Source organism: Ascochyta rabiei, chromosome 9 (genome assembly GCF_004011695.2).
Source record: "Ascochyta rabiei chromosome 9, complete sequence".
Taxonomy (NCBI): Eukaryota; Fungi; Ascomycota; class Dothideomycetes; order Pleosporales; family Didymellaceae; genus Ascochyta; species Ascochyta rabiei.
In genome coordinates, this window is record NC_082413.1 from 347,369 (window position 1) to 361,261 (window position 13,893).

Genomic DNA, 13,893 nt, shown 5'->3' on the forward strand with positions numbered 1-13,893 from the left:
TTTCTTGATTGTGATGATTCTTGGGGTGTTGGTTTCTGACTATCCCTTATGATATGACTTTCCTCTGATTCTGTAGTTGCAAGGTCGTTTCATTTTGATATCGTTAAGTATTGCTCCTGATCAAAGCTGAGCTACCTAATCGATCGAGGTTAGCTGGTGATCTTTGTGGGCGTGTAGCCACAATATAGTGTGTAATTATCCTCCAAGTATTCGAGTGATACGGTTGGTAGCAGCCGTGACTACAAGGTCCTTCCAAAATCATGTCGCCCCAGTCCCATATGCACTCAATGACGAGTGTTCATTTGCATCGTACACATCCAATACACAATAACGTACAACGGCACAATCCAAATCATACAAGTCCCCATATTATCTCACGTACTACTCCTTGCCGGCTAGCGAAAAAGCATTCCGAACCTCCTCGCCAGGCCCCCTCCTCGTCCACACATCCTCGCTGTTCGGCTTCTCCTTGATCGCCTTCTCCTTCTGCGCATAGCGCTCCATGATCAGCTGCTCTTTGACCTCGGGCCCGGAGTAGCTGTTCTTTGTGCGCATGCAGAACCAAAAATCGTTCCAGTGGTCCGAGCAACTGCGCAGCTGGCCGTAGCGGTACAAGTCGTTGAAGTGGCCGCCGAGGGAACTGCAGTAGAAGGCTGAGTCGAAGGCGGCGCGGCAGGACATGGAGCGGGGCAGGGTGGGGTCGAATTCTTCGTCGGGCGGGGGTTGACTTGTCGAGGGAGAGGAGGAGGGGGAGGGTGTGGCTAGCGAGGGAGGCGCGAGATGTGGGTGCGCAGCGTAGAAGTCGGGGTCGTGGGGGGCTTCGGAGGGCTTCGAGGGCGGTGGTGTGCTGTATTGCGATTGTGCGGTGGGTAGCGCTTGCCCTGTCGCAGGGAGCAGCTGTACTTGTTGTTTTGTGGCAGGTGCCATTACGGGTTTGGGCGCAGCATCTGCGCTTGAGCTCGAGAAGGGCCACATGGTGACGATGTGTGCAACTGATGAAGGTGTCGAGGTAACGAATGCGCTGTTGGAGCGTGGGATACTGTCGTTGACGCTGGCGTCGTTGTGGTTGGAGACTATCAAGGTCGAATTTGGCCGCTATCGATGTCGATGTCGTTGTCAATGTCAATGTCAATGTCAATGTCTATCAACTTTGGTAGACTCCAGCGCGCTCAACTGACAGGCGCTTTGACACGAGAAAACGCGACTGGGGTCGAAGCATGCAGCGAATCACAGTCGACTACAGCTGCTGTTCGGCAAATCTCATGTGACGCGGGATGAATTTTGGCTGCCCAATACGTCATGCACTGCGCGGGCTGCAGCTGCCTTGCAGTCGATCGCTGTGCTCCACCCGTCTGTCTTGTACGTGTGGTTCCAGACTGTCACCGTGTCTCATCAAACGGTTTCCTGCTTGCGAGCGTCTTTTCATTTCGCCACTCTCCTTGTGACCTCTGATTCAACCTACGTCTACGTCCTCGGCACCACTCGACGCGTCCCGCTGCACAAACAAAGCTCGACACGGCATTGTGCGTGCACCACCCCGCCTTGTTTATACGGTCTACGATACCCAACCTCGCCTTGAATTCGCACCACCGCCCGAGCTCCATGACTTCACGAAGTCTTACGACATAACGACCGATCCTCTCTTGGCCCCGCAGACCTCCCACCCGCACCTTTCGCCCACACTTAGACCACGCCCCGACCCGGGTAACGGTCCATCGCCGCCGCCATGCTTGAAGGGCTCGTTTCTAATCTGCTCAATCGGTTCTTGGGCATGTATGTTCAGAACTTCGATCCCAAGCAGCTCAACGTTGGCATCTGGTCTGGTGACGTCAAGCTACGAGACCTCGAGCTCCGTCGTGAAGCTCTCGACCAGCTGCGTCTGCCCCTCAACGTCGTCGAGGGACACCTGGGCTCCCTCACACTCTCCATTCCGTGGTCGAATCTTCGAGGGAAACCATTGAAAGTGCAGATCGAGGACGTCTTTCTCTTGGCTGCACCAAAGGAGGATGCCGACTACGACGCAGACGAGGAGGAGCGACGAGCGCACGCTGTCAAGATGGAGAAATTGGACAGTGCAGAGCTGCTGAAGGAGCGCAACACAGAAGGCATGAGCGCTGAGGAGCAGCAGAAGAACCAGAGCTTCACTGCAAGCATGGTTACTGCTATCGTCGATAACGTTCAGGTTACCATCAAGAACATCCACATTCGATACGAAGACTCAATATCAGACCCCGGGCACCCCTTTGCCTTGGGTCTCACCCTCGCCGACTTCAGCGCGATCAGCACAGACGAGAACTGGAAGCCTACCTTTATCGAGGGCAACGCCGTCTCGACACACAAGCTGGCAACACTGGGCTCTTTAGCTGTGTACTGGGATACAGATGCAAAGCTGCTTGGTACAGGGAAAGGCAACGACAGCAAAGATGAACAACACATTGAACACTCCGACTTCATTGAGACTCTCCGCGACATGATCGCAAGAGGCGACAACCCTGAGCTTGGTGATCACCAATTCATCCTCAAGCCCATCAGTGGTCGTGCAGGACTGGAAATCGACAAGACCGGCAAGGCCGACCGGCCGAAGATGAAGGCCCGCTTGCTGTTTGACGAGCTGGGTTTCATCATCGATGAGGACCAATACCGCGATGCACTCATGTTGGTAGATCTCTTCCACTATTTCATCAGGCATCAGGAGTACAAGAAGTTCCAACCCAAGTCGTCGCCAAAGGAAGATCCTGCCGGCTGGTTGCGGTTTGCGGGACAAGCTGTGCTTGACAAGATCCACGACCGCAATAAGAGGTGGAGCTGGGCATACTTCAAGGAACGCCGCGATGACCGTCTACGCTACATCGAGCTGTTCAAGAAAAAGAAGAAGGAAGAGAAGCTGGCGCCTGCTGAGGCCGATGAGCTCGATAAGTTAGAAAGGAAGCTGACTTACGAAGATCTGCGCTTCTGGCGGTCTTTGGCTCGCAACCAGCTGCGCAAAGAGAACGTCGGCGTGAAGAAGGCGCCACAGAAACAGGGCTGGGGCTCATGGATTGGTTGGGGCGCCAAACAGGAACAACACACCGACGAAAATACCCAGATAACAGAAGAGCAGCGCAAAGAGCTATACGATGCGATCGACTGGGACGAGAAGAAAGCTATTGCCGAGTCGGTTGACATGCCACGCGAATATGTCAAGATGGAAGTGAACATGAGCCTCCGTACTGGCAGTTTTACACTCAAGCGCGATCCTCACGGCAAGTCGAATGAGATACTCCGCCTGCTCTTCGACGGTTTTAGTACACAGCTACTGCAACGCACAGACTCGATGTTCGTCAAACTCGCCCTCGAAGGCATGCGCTTGTACGACGGCACAACTGAAGGCAGTCTCTTCCCTCAGATCATCACCATCAAGGACGCGCCGCCAGTACCTGATGACAAACGTATCGAAGAGCTCGACGATGACGAGAACGAGAAGAGGGAGGATGATGAAGATGAGGACGAAGAAAAGGAAGATCCCTTTTTCCACCTCACTTTCGAGCAAAACCCTCTCGACAACAGCGCTGATACTGCCCTGACGATGAAGTTGAAAGGCATGGAATTTGTCTACAACCCAAGATTCGTGGTCGAAACTGCGAGGTTCTTCAAGCCTCCAGCGCGGCATATGGAGTCGATTGGTGCGCTCATGGAGACTGCTGGAGCCACCGTTGACACTATCCGGCAACAGACTCGTGCGGGCCTGGAGTTCGCTCTTACCGAGCACAAGACCATCAACGCACAGCTGGACCTGCAAGCGCCCCTCATCATTATTCCAGACTCTGTCACCAAAAAGTCAAGCAATTGCCTCATCCTCGATGCCGGTCACGCAAGCGTAACAAGTGAGCTCGTCGACAAAGACACACTGCACGACATACAATCGAAACAGCAGCAACAGTATACTGATGAGGATTTCCGACGTCTGGAGAATCTAATGTACGACAAATTCACCCTCAAGCTGCAGTCAACGCAAGTGCTTATCGGACCCTCTATTGAGGAGACTAAAGCCCAGCTCGAGGAGAATGCGACATCGAAGAACTTTCACATCGTCGACAAGATCAACATGGACTTCAAAATCGAGCTTTGCATCATCCCCAAGGCTTCGGACCTTACCAAGTTCCGTGTATCAGGAAACCTTCCTGTGCTGCACGCCTCGATATCTGATGCGAAGTACAAGAACTTGATGAAACTCATCGACGTTGCGGTACCCAAGTTCGACAATGACAGCGCCACAACCAAGGAGGTCGCTGAAGGCGCAAAGGGCCCATCCAATCTCAAGCCGAGCGCCGATGCGGAGACGAGTAAGGATGCGCTTGGGCGGCCTCGCTCCAAGTCTTTCCAGTTCTCTGCTCAAGAACATGAACTTGTCATGGAGGAAGACCATGATGGTGACCATGATGAGAAGTTCGAGGACGCTCCAGAAGCCGCAGATCAGAAGAGCTCGCATGTACACCAGCGTAACTTTGAGTTCAAGTTTACTGTGGACAAGCTGCAGGGTTCGCTGTACCGGACTGACTCGGAAGGTCGTAAGCCAGATCAGCTTCTTGTCGAGCTGATTGCAGAACACTTCGATCTAGATTTCTACCAAGAGCAGTTCGAGATGGGCGCAGACGTTCGCCTGAGGAGCTTGGCCGTCGAAGACCATGTTGAGGAGAACCCACTACCAGATTTCCGTAACATCATCTCCTCCGAGGATGACTCTGCAGACGAGCAGAAGGACCTGTTCTCATTGAAATTCACCAAGGTCAATAAAGAGTCACCAGAGTTCCAGACAAAATTTGAGGGCATTGCCACGAATCTGGACGTTGCTGTTTCAACCATCAATTTGATTGTCACCAGAAGGACTTTGCTCACTCTTCTCGACTTTGTCCTTATCACTTTCACAAACCCGGATCAACCTCAGAATCAACAAGCCCAGATTGCTGCGAAGTCTGATGAGCAGGAAGTAAACAAGTCGTCTGACGCCGAGCCAGACAAGATACGCATTCGTGCTGAGCTGAAGCGTATTGCGGTCGTTCTAAACAACGATGGTATACGTCTCGCTACCCTGAGCTTGAATTCTGGCGACGTTGGCATTATGCTGAACGGAGGAACAATGCGCATTGGCGGTCGACTTGGTAACCTATCACTCATCGACGAGGTTAATCAGGGTGTTCCAGAAACATCGTCTTTACGACAGCTGGTGACGATCGAGGGTCAGAATTTGGCAGACTTCAGCTATGAGACATTCGACTCCAAATCAGATAGCTACCCTGGCTACGATATGTCGGTAGCATTGAAGACGGGCTCCATCAAGATCAACTTCCTTACGGAACCATTCCGCAAGATTATGGAGTTTGCTGTCAAGTTTGGAAAGATGCAGGCTATCTTCAATGCGGCTCGTCAGGCTGCAGCGAATCAAGCAACCCAGATCCAACAGAACCCCGCCAAGTTCCATTTCGACATTACTATCAGTACCCCGATCGTTGTATTTCCACGCATGGTAATATCGGACAAACCAGAACGCGACACTCTGATCGCAAATCTAGGAGAGATCTACGCAAAGAATGAATTCACACCGCTAGATGACTCGAAGAACGCAGATGTTGCCAATAAGATCTCTGCTGGTATCAGAAACATCAAACTTACTTCGAACCTCCACTACGAGGACGACCACTCCGAAGCGCTTGAGTTGATCGACAAGGTCGATCTCAATTTCAACATCACTATGGTTGAACACAAGGCTGGCCAACATCGCCCAGATATGGAGATTATTGGATCCATGTCCGACATCAATCTATGCCTCACTCCGGAACAGATGAAGTTCGCACTGGAGCTGTCTCGTACCATTCCCCAGGCCTTCGCAACAGAAACGGATGCAATTGACGAGGATGTCAAAGAAGAGCTTCCAGAAGCCAAGACCGAGGCAGTGCGACAAATCACAGTTACAGAGTCATCAGATGATGAACCCTCGACAGATGTTGTTTCTTCGCAAGGGCCTGAGCTGTCAACTGATGCCGATAAGTGGACGAAGCTGGACTTCGTGTTCAAGGTCGGCGCCATTGCCTTGGAGCTTATTCGATCGAAGGAAGGTGAGCCGATTGGCGACGTGGAGGCCGCAAGTCTTTCGAAGTTCTCTCTTAATGATACGAACGTGAAGGTACGCATGATCAGTGACGGTGCCATGGAAGCAGAACTCGCGGTGCAGTCGTTCTCGATTCGTGACAGTCGCGCACAGGGAACGAACAAGTTCCGCAAGATCATGTCTTTAATCAACAACGACGTCAAGCAGCAGTTCATGGCTAGTGTTTCGATCTCTGGTGGAAAAGAGCGCAACCTTATTGCACTTCTTACGGTCGACAGCCCAAGAATTATCCTGGCACTGGACTATCTGTTTGCTCTGCAGGCTTTCATTAACGCCGGCCTTGATACGGATGAGCCGCTGATTATTGACGAAGAGCTTGATGACGAGGAAACTGATAGCGACGACGAGATCATGTCGCGAGATGAATCTCAGGCACTGCAGAAGCCAGAGGCCCTCGCCGATCCAGCGCAGAATGGCATGAGCATGTCGTTCCGCGTAAACTTGGTGGATGCACAGGTGGTGCTCATCGCCAACCCAGCACTAGCCAATTCTGAAGCTATAGTGTTGGGCACTAAGCAGGTCCTGGTATCGAAGCAACAAGCTATGACACTGCAGGTGGATAAGATTGGCATGTTTTTGTGCCGCATGGATCGCTTTGAGACAAACCGACTGCGCATTCTTGACGACTTTAGCATCCAAACAGCTTTGGATATGCGCAACCAGAGCTCGAGGTCATCTTTGATCAGCATCAATATTGACATTGAGCCTCTCGTTCTCCGCCTGTCGCTCCGCGATATTCTGTTAGCCATGCAGATTGTAAACCGCGCATCTGCAATGCAAGCTACCGACGACAAGAAGATGCTCGAGGAGGGTGCAAAGCAGCTTAAGCCCAGCACACCTTCCAAAAAGCCAAAGTCGACTGCAGTGGCCAGCACAACAAGGCCCCGAGCCAAGTCTATCGCGAAGACCAAGCGATCGAGCCAGAACGAAATGCAAACGCAGCAATCACAAGCTGGTTCAGCAGTTCTCAAGCGTGAAGAGATGCACGTCAACCTCGAAGGCCTTCGTGTCGTTCTCATTGGTGATGTGCACGAGATGCCAATGCTTGACTGGAGGGTCAAGAAGTTTGGTGTCGACGTTCGGGACTGGTCAGGTGCCATGGTCGCCGATACTTCGCTCGAGACTCTGATCAACGTTTATAACTTCTCGAAATCTGCGTGGGAGCCATTGATCGAGCCGTGGAGTGTCGGCTTCCATATGGCGAAGGATTTGAACCCTGATCGTCTGTCTGTGGAGCTGTACTCTCGCAAATCTATGGAGCTTACGATCACAGCGGCAACTATCGCCTTGGGCTCCAAGTCATTCGACTTCCTTACGGCTGACGAAGACATTCTCTCCAAGCCGCGCGCTAGCGATGCACCGTACCGTATCCGCAATTACACAGGCTTTAGCCTCGATGTTTGGGCGGAAGGCAAGGAGCAGGAAGGTTATGCGGCGAAACTGGAGGATGGTGAGGAGAAGCCATGGCGATTTGAAGATCCGATGTCTACGCGCGAGACATTGTCAACGGATGGCGCAACTGGCATGCTCGGTATTAGGCTCGAGGGCAGTGGCTTCGACACCCTCGCGCGCATACCTGTACACCGCGAAGGAGAGTCGCTGTACAATCTCAAGCCCAAGCAAGACAGGGTGCAGCACCGCGTGCTTGTGGAGGTGAAGCTCGGTGCCGACAACATCAAGAACATCACCTTCAGATCTCCGCTGTTAGTCGAGAACAACACGCAGATACCCATTGAAATCGGTATGTTCAGTCCAGAGGAGGGCCACCTTCTCAAGATCGACAAGATCGCACCTGGTGATGCACGACCAGCACCTATTGGGTCGGCATACATGCACTCAATCGTCATTCGACCAGATCAAGGTTTTGGATATGCTTGGTCGAACGAACGCCTCTTTTGGAAGGATCTGCTCAAGCGCCCGACCAGGACCATCACTTGCCGCGGCGAGCAAGACGAACAGGCACCGCCATTCTACTTCCAAATGCACGCAGCCTACGACAAGAAGGACCCTCTGACTGGCACGTATCCTTACATGCGATTGCGACTGCAAGCACCAGTAGAGGTGCATAACCTTCTGCCGTACGATTTCAAGTACAGGATCTACGACAGCAGTACCAAGAAAGACTGGACCAATTTCCTCAGAAAAGGCGGCATCAGTCCTGTCCATGTTGTTGAACTGTCTCATCTTCTGCTTGTCAGTGTGGAGATGCAAGAAGGCCCGTTCAAACCCAGCAAGTTCGGCATCATTAACTCCACTGATCGGGAGAGTTTTAGAAGGGAGAAGGTACTTGAGGTCAAGGACGACAATGACACAACTCTGCACCTCAACATGCACTTCTAGTAGGTTGACTGCGCAGAACTTGCAAGCATATACTGACTTCCTCCAGCAACTACCCTGACGGTGGAGGTGCCTTCAAGGTCGCGATCTTCAGTCCTTACATCGTGTTGAACCGCACTGGTCTCAGCCTGGACATCAAATCACAGCAGCAGCAGTTCCTGGGCGGGGGCAGGTCTTCAGGAGCCCAAGGCACGTTCAGAGATGACCAGACCGATGCCGGAAAGGCGCTACCCTTCATGTTTTCTTACCCGTCCGAAAACAAGAAGAATCGTGCGCTTATCAAGGTTGGTGACTCCAGCTGGAGCAAGCCTCAAAGTTTCGACGCCATCGGAAGCACATATGCAGTCTCAATACCTGCGAGCAATTCGAGATCAGACATGCACCTTGGTGTGTCTGTTGCCGAGGGCGAAGGCAAGTACAATCTGACAAAGGTCATATCTATCGCGCCACGCTTCATCGTCAAGAACAGAATGAACGAAGAGCTGCTTATTCGCGAGCCTGGCCAGTCTGACTGGATGTCGATGAAGGAAGGAGAGCTGCTACCTCTCCGATGGCTTAAGCAAAGAAGCTCGCCGCAGCTGTCGCTCTGCTACCCCGGAGTCAACAACCAATGGTCTTCGCCATTCAACATTTCAAACGTCGGCAATGTGCATGTCAAGCTGTCGAAGACTGGTCAACGTCAAAAGTTGATGCGCATCGATGTTCTAATGGAGCAGGCCACAATCTTTGTCCACGTCAGTGTCGAAACGAAGCACTGGCCGTTCTCATTCAAGAACATGAGCGACCAGGAGTTTTTGTACTGGCAACAGAACCCCAACCTTGACGAAGATGAAGACGATCGCGGCACTGGCTTCAGACCTATCAGGTACCGTCTGCCACCAAGGAGCATCATGCCGTACGCTTGGGACTTCCCTGCAGCCAAGAACAAGGAGATTGTCATCAGTGCGAACGGCAGGGAACGACACGTCAAGCTGGCAGAGATTGGACCGCTAATCCCATTCAAGATTCCACCCGGCCAGCAAGGAGGTGGCATGAAGGTCATCGACCTCAACGTTGTTGCCCAAGGTCCCACACAGACACTGGAGGTCTCCAACTACAAGTCTTCCAAGAGTGTGTACAAGCAGAAGCATGGTGCTGCGTCGTCATCGACAACAACAGGTTTCGAGGTCAAGGACCAGGACACTGACGTTACATTCAAGGCACAGTTGCGGTTTGCAGGCATCGGTATCTCGCTTGTCAACCGCCATCTGCGCGAGCTGGTATATGTCACGCTGCGTGATCTCGAGTTGAAGTACTCGGACTCGGCACTATATCAGATGGTCAACGTCCAAGTGAAGTGGGTTCAGATTGACAACCAGCTGTACGGCGGCATCTTCCCCATCATCTTTTACCCCAGTGTGGTTCCGAAGACGGGCAAGGAGATGGAAGCACATCCCATCTTCCAGACCAGCATTACTCGGGTCAAGGACGATTCGTACGGCGTCATGTACATCAAATACTTCAGTTTCCTGCTCCAGCAAATGACGCTCGAAATTGACGAGGACTTCATCTTTGCGATGATCGACTTCGCCAACATCCCTGGGGCTTCGTGGTCCGAGAAAGCAGAAGGCAAGCTTTGGGACGATTCACTTGATATCCCGGAGCCGAAGCAGGAGCAGACCGGGCAAGATGTCTACTTCGAGCTGCTTCACCTGCAGCCCATGCAGATTGATTTGTCATTCGTTCGAACGGAGCGCATCAACGCCGAGGACACTATGTCGAGTTCCAACCCCTTTATGTTCGCAGTCAATGTCCTTACCATGTCGATCGGCAACGTCAATGATGCGCCAGTCCGCTACAACTCTCTCATCCTCGAGAACGCTCGCATCTCGACCTCTGCTCTTATCAACAATATTAAGAACCACTACGTGCAGGAGTCGCTGAGACAGGTTCACGTCATCATTGGCTCAGCTGACTTCCTCGGTAATCCAGTGGGTCTTTTCACTAACATCAGTTCTGGTGTTGCCGATATCTTCTATGAACCATACCAGGGTCTCGTCAAGTCCGATCGCCCAGAAGATCTCGGCATTGGTATCGCAAAGGGTGCTTCAAGCTTTGTCAAGAAGTCTGTCTTTGGCTTCTCAGACAGCATGGCCAAGTTTACAGGCAGTATGTCGAAGGGACTCTCCGCCGCAACTCTCGACAAAGAGTTTCAGGACCAGCGCCGCAACACCCGCTCTCGCAACAGGCCCAAACACGCTCTCTATGGTATCACAGCAGGTGGCAACGCCTTTGCCAACAGTCTTGCTTCCGGCCTCGGAGGTCTCGCACGTCATCCCATCCAAGGCGCCGAAAAGGAAGGAGCCCTTGGCTTCGTCAAGGGTGTTGGCAAAGGTCTTCTTGGTGTCCCTACCAAAGCTGCGATCGGTGCCTTTGACCTGGCCTCCAACATGGCCGAAGGTGTGCGCAACACAACTACAGTCTTCGACCAAGAGGGTCTCGATCGCGTGCGCCTAACGCGCTTCATTGGCACGGACGGTATCGTGCGCCCGTACTCCCAGCGTGAAGCGCTTGGACAGTTCTGGCTTAAGACCCTCGACAACGGAAAGTATTTCAACGAAGACTACATTGCGCATCTCGAGATCCAAGGCAAAGACGTTCTGATCATGCTCACGTACAACGCCATCATGATGGTCAGGACGAAGAAGCTGCAGACGGAATGGGATGTACCGCTCAAGGATGTGCAGACTATCAGCAAGGAGAGGACAGGGCTGAGCATCACACTCAAGGGCGGCACCAATGGACCGTTTGTTCCTGTAGGGGATGAAGGGAGTCGGAATTGGTTCTACCGGCAGGTTGCTGTGGGGGTTAACGCGTACAACGATCGGTGGAACGCTAAGGGTTGAAGAGGCAAAGGTGGAGGTGGATGGTGCAGAGCAGAGCAAGTTTCTTAGCGATGCATTGGATAAGATTGGTCTTTCGAAGCAAGCAACATGACTAATGAGTACGTAGCTAACGAGTACACATGTTTATGTAAATCCTCTATTTATACGGTTTATCAACATTTGAATCCGTCACAGTCGCCACAGCGCCCTAGAGTGTTTTGATGAGAAGTTTGCAAGACACGAACGAGTGTGTCAACCATCACTTACCGCGATGCGAACACCCTGCGATGTATTTAGCCCCATAAACGTATGATGCAGCGAAACGATGTTATATAGCAAAACACTTATCTCGCACCTTGCCCACCTATCCGTTTAAACCCCCACTTCCAAACCTCCGTTGCCTGTTGCTACTTCCGGGTGCTAGGAATGGTCACTTTTTCTCTGGTCTCGAGTGTACGAGATATGCCGAAAACTCTAGCTGTCACCAATGGGGCAAGTCAAGGTAATGCGGCGTACGGAGATGTCTACCTCACTGGCACTTAGAAACAAAAAAAATCCCAATGTGATTTCAGGTAATGCATTCATAAACTGAGGGAAAATACGGGTTAAAGTTGATTGTCGAATAATTCGCACACTTGCGAAGAAATTGTGGGTTGTAGTAGTGTAAAAGCTGGTGGCGAGAACCTAGCATGAGTGGTTCGAGTGGAGTGGAATAAGTGAAAGCCGGGACGACGACAGTTTGTAGGTAATAATGTTATGTAAGAGGTGGGAGTCGTAGCGTGACGATCAAGAAGTATGCAAGTGTAGCTTGGATATTGTCGATGAAGAAGAATGAACAGAGCGTTTCTTGGACCAAGTTTCAATGGCCAATACAGGAACGTTAAGAAGAAGAGGTCTGCGACGAGGTACGATCGCCTAGTAAACCCCAGTAACGCTCGACAGTGACAAACTTTGTGCGGGTAGTTTTGTGGAAGCGTACGTACGTTCTTTGCTGCTGCTTTTTCGCGAGATATAAATAATACCCAGAACGATGGTCAGTATTGTTCACACCGTGGTTATCGAGGAGGCCATTTTTTTGGTGGTATTTGCTCGCCAGAACAACCAGCTGAGAATACACATCTCAACACAGTGGCATTGCAAAAGCCCGTGTAGTCTATTCTGAGCATGCCTTATCGCTGGTCAGCGTCGCATCGAGTTTTCTAGAAGATCCCTGCGCATTGCACAAAAATGTATTGTTGTCCATCTGTGAAGTCATTTTTTCTAGCCACCAGGAAGGTTTGATACACTACAAACGCACAAGATTCTCAAAAAGGCTGCAATACGGTTTTGCGATATCCTACCCTTCAGGGTTACGAATTTCCAGGGTTAACGTGTTTCACCAGTAAGCGGCCAACACCAGTATCCGGCCAACCCCACCAAAACCAGCCTAACTTGGCGTGCAATTACTCTACAACCACGCAGTTGAATTAAGTAAGGTTTTAAAGCATAATAGATTAGATAGCTCTATATTAAGTCCTGTTGTAGCCTTGCATGTGGCATTTGCTACACGTTAGTAGTGCTCGCTGACGCTGTAGGGCAGCGTCAACCTGGGCCTCCTCCTTAACTACATTATTAGCCTATAAGACTAGTAATTAAGCTTCCTTAACCTATAGAGCTCTCCTACGTGCTATATACTGTCTATACTTTTAATACTTATATTACTAGTATTAATTTAAAGCACGTAGCTTAGTGTTCTTCTAAGTTAAGATTGTTGCTAACTGCATTACAAGCTAATAACCCTTAATAAGCTAGGATATAGCTTAACTAGTTAGACTCTATAACTAACGCTTAAGGAGATCTTATATAAGGCAAGCTTGCTGCTAAAGCTGGTTAACTGTACGTGGTGTCTCTGCTGTCTACAGCCCTGCTGGTCCTGCTGCTGTCCCTGGTAGTAATAGTGTTCTAATAACAGTAAGGCATAACAGGACACGCTCTAGATTAAATAGGATAAGCCCTGTTGCTTAAAATCCAGCCTTAATATTGCTCTCTAATAGAGTAGTTAGTCTAATCCTTAGGTATATCTATAGGAAGTCAAGCTTATTAATATAGAAGATGCTTTAGCAGGCAAGCTTAGACACCTTATGTCCATACACCACCTTAAGAGGAGAGTAGTAGCTAACGTCTAGTAGCTAGAGAAGGTGTAAGGTGTAAGGAGGTATATAGAGGGTAATAATTATATTATTCTTATAGTACTAATTAAACTTAGGTGTAGCATGGCTGCTGTAACTGTTAAGGATAAGTAGCTAATAAGTACTTAATAAGCGAGTCTGTGTGTGCCTGTTAAAGTGCTTTACCTAGTCAAGGCCTAGCTTATCTATTATCCAGCCGTTATTACTAACAGCAACAGTCCAGTTAGGTAGGAGGTCTTAATACCAGCTAGCCTAGTAGAGCTTCCCTGCTAGTATAAGGAAGGGTGGGATAGACTAACCTAACGCGTTAACACACTTAATTATTATTACCTACTTGCAATTGCCTGGCTAAATAACAGTAGCGCGTCTAACTGTATTA

The 13,893-nt window shown here is 50.7% G+C and overlaps 2 protein-coding genes across 2 annotated transcripts, besides 4 other annotated features; one reads left to right on the forward strand and one right to left on the reverse strand.

Moving 5' to 3' along the window:
• Positions 1-381: 381 nt before the first annotated feature.
• Positions 382-975, reverse strand: EKO05_0005667 (uncharacterized protein; the record flags this gene model as incomplete). The annotated part of the gene is made up of 1 exon (XM_038945789.1): positions 382-975. The coding sequence occupies one exon, from the start codon at positions 973-975 to the stop codon at positions 382-384; it is 594 nt and encodes a 197-aa protein (XP_038798685.1).
• A 123-nt stretch (positions 976-1,098) lies between these two features.
• Positions 1,099-1,145: a tandem repeat.
• A 581-nt stretch (positions 1,146-1,726) lies between these two features.
• EKO05_0005668 (Vacuolar protein sorting-associated protein 13) lies at positions 1,727-11,367 on the forward strand (the record flags this gene model as incomplete). The annotated part of the gene is made up of 2 exons (XM_038939914.1): positions 1,727-8,484; positions 8,532-11,367. The coding sequence occupies 2 exons, from the start codon at positions 1,727-1,729 to the stop codon at positions 11,365-11,367; spliced, it is 9,594 nt and encodes a 3,197-aa protein (XP_038798686.1).
• Positions 2,003-2,042: a tandem repeat.
• Positions 11,368-12,716: 1,349 nt separating the features above from the next.
• Positions 12,717-13,271: a mobile genetic element.
• Positions 13,272-13,893: part of a mobile genetic element that runs on past the window's edge.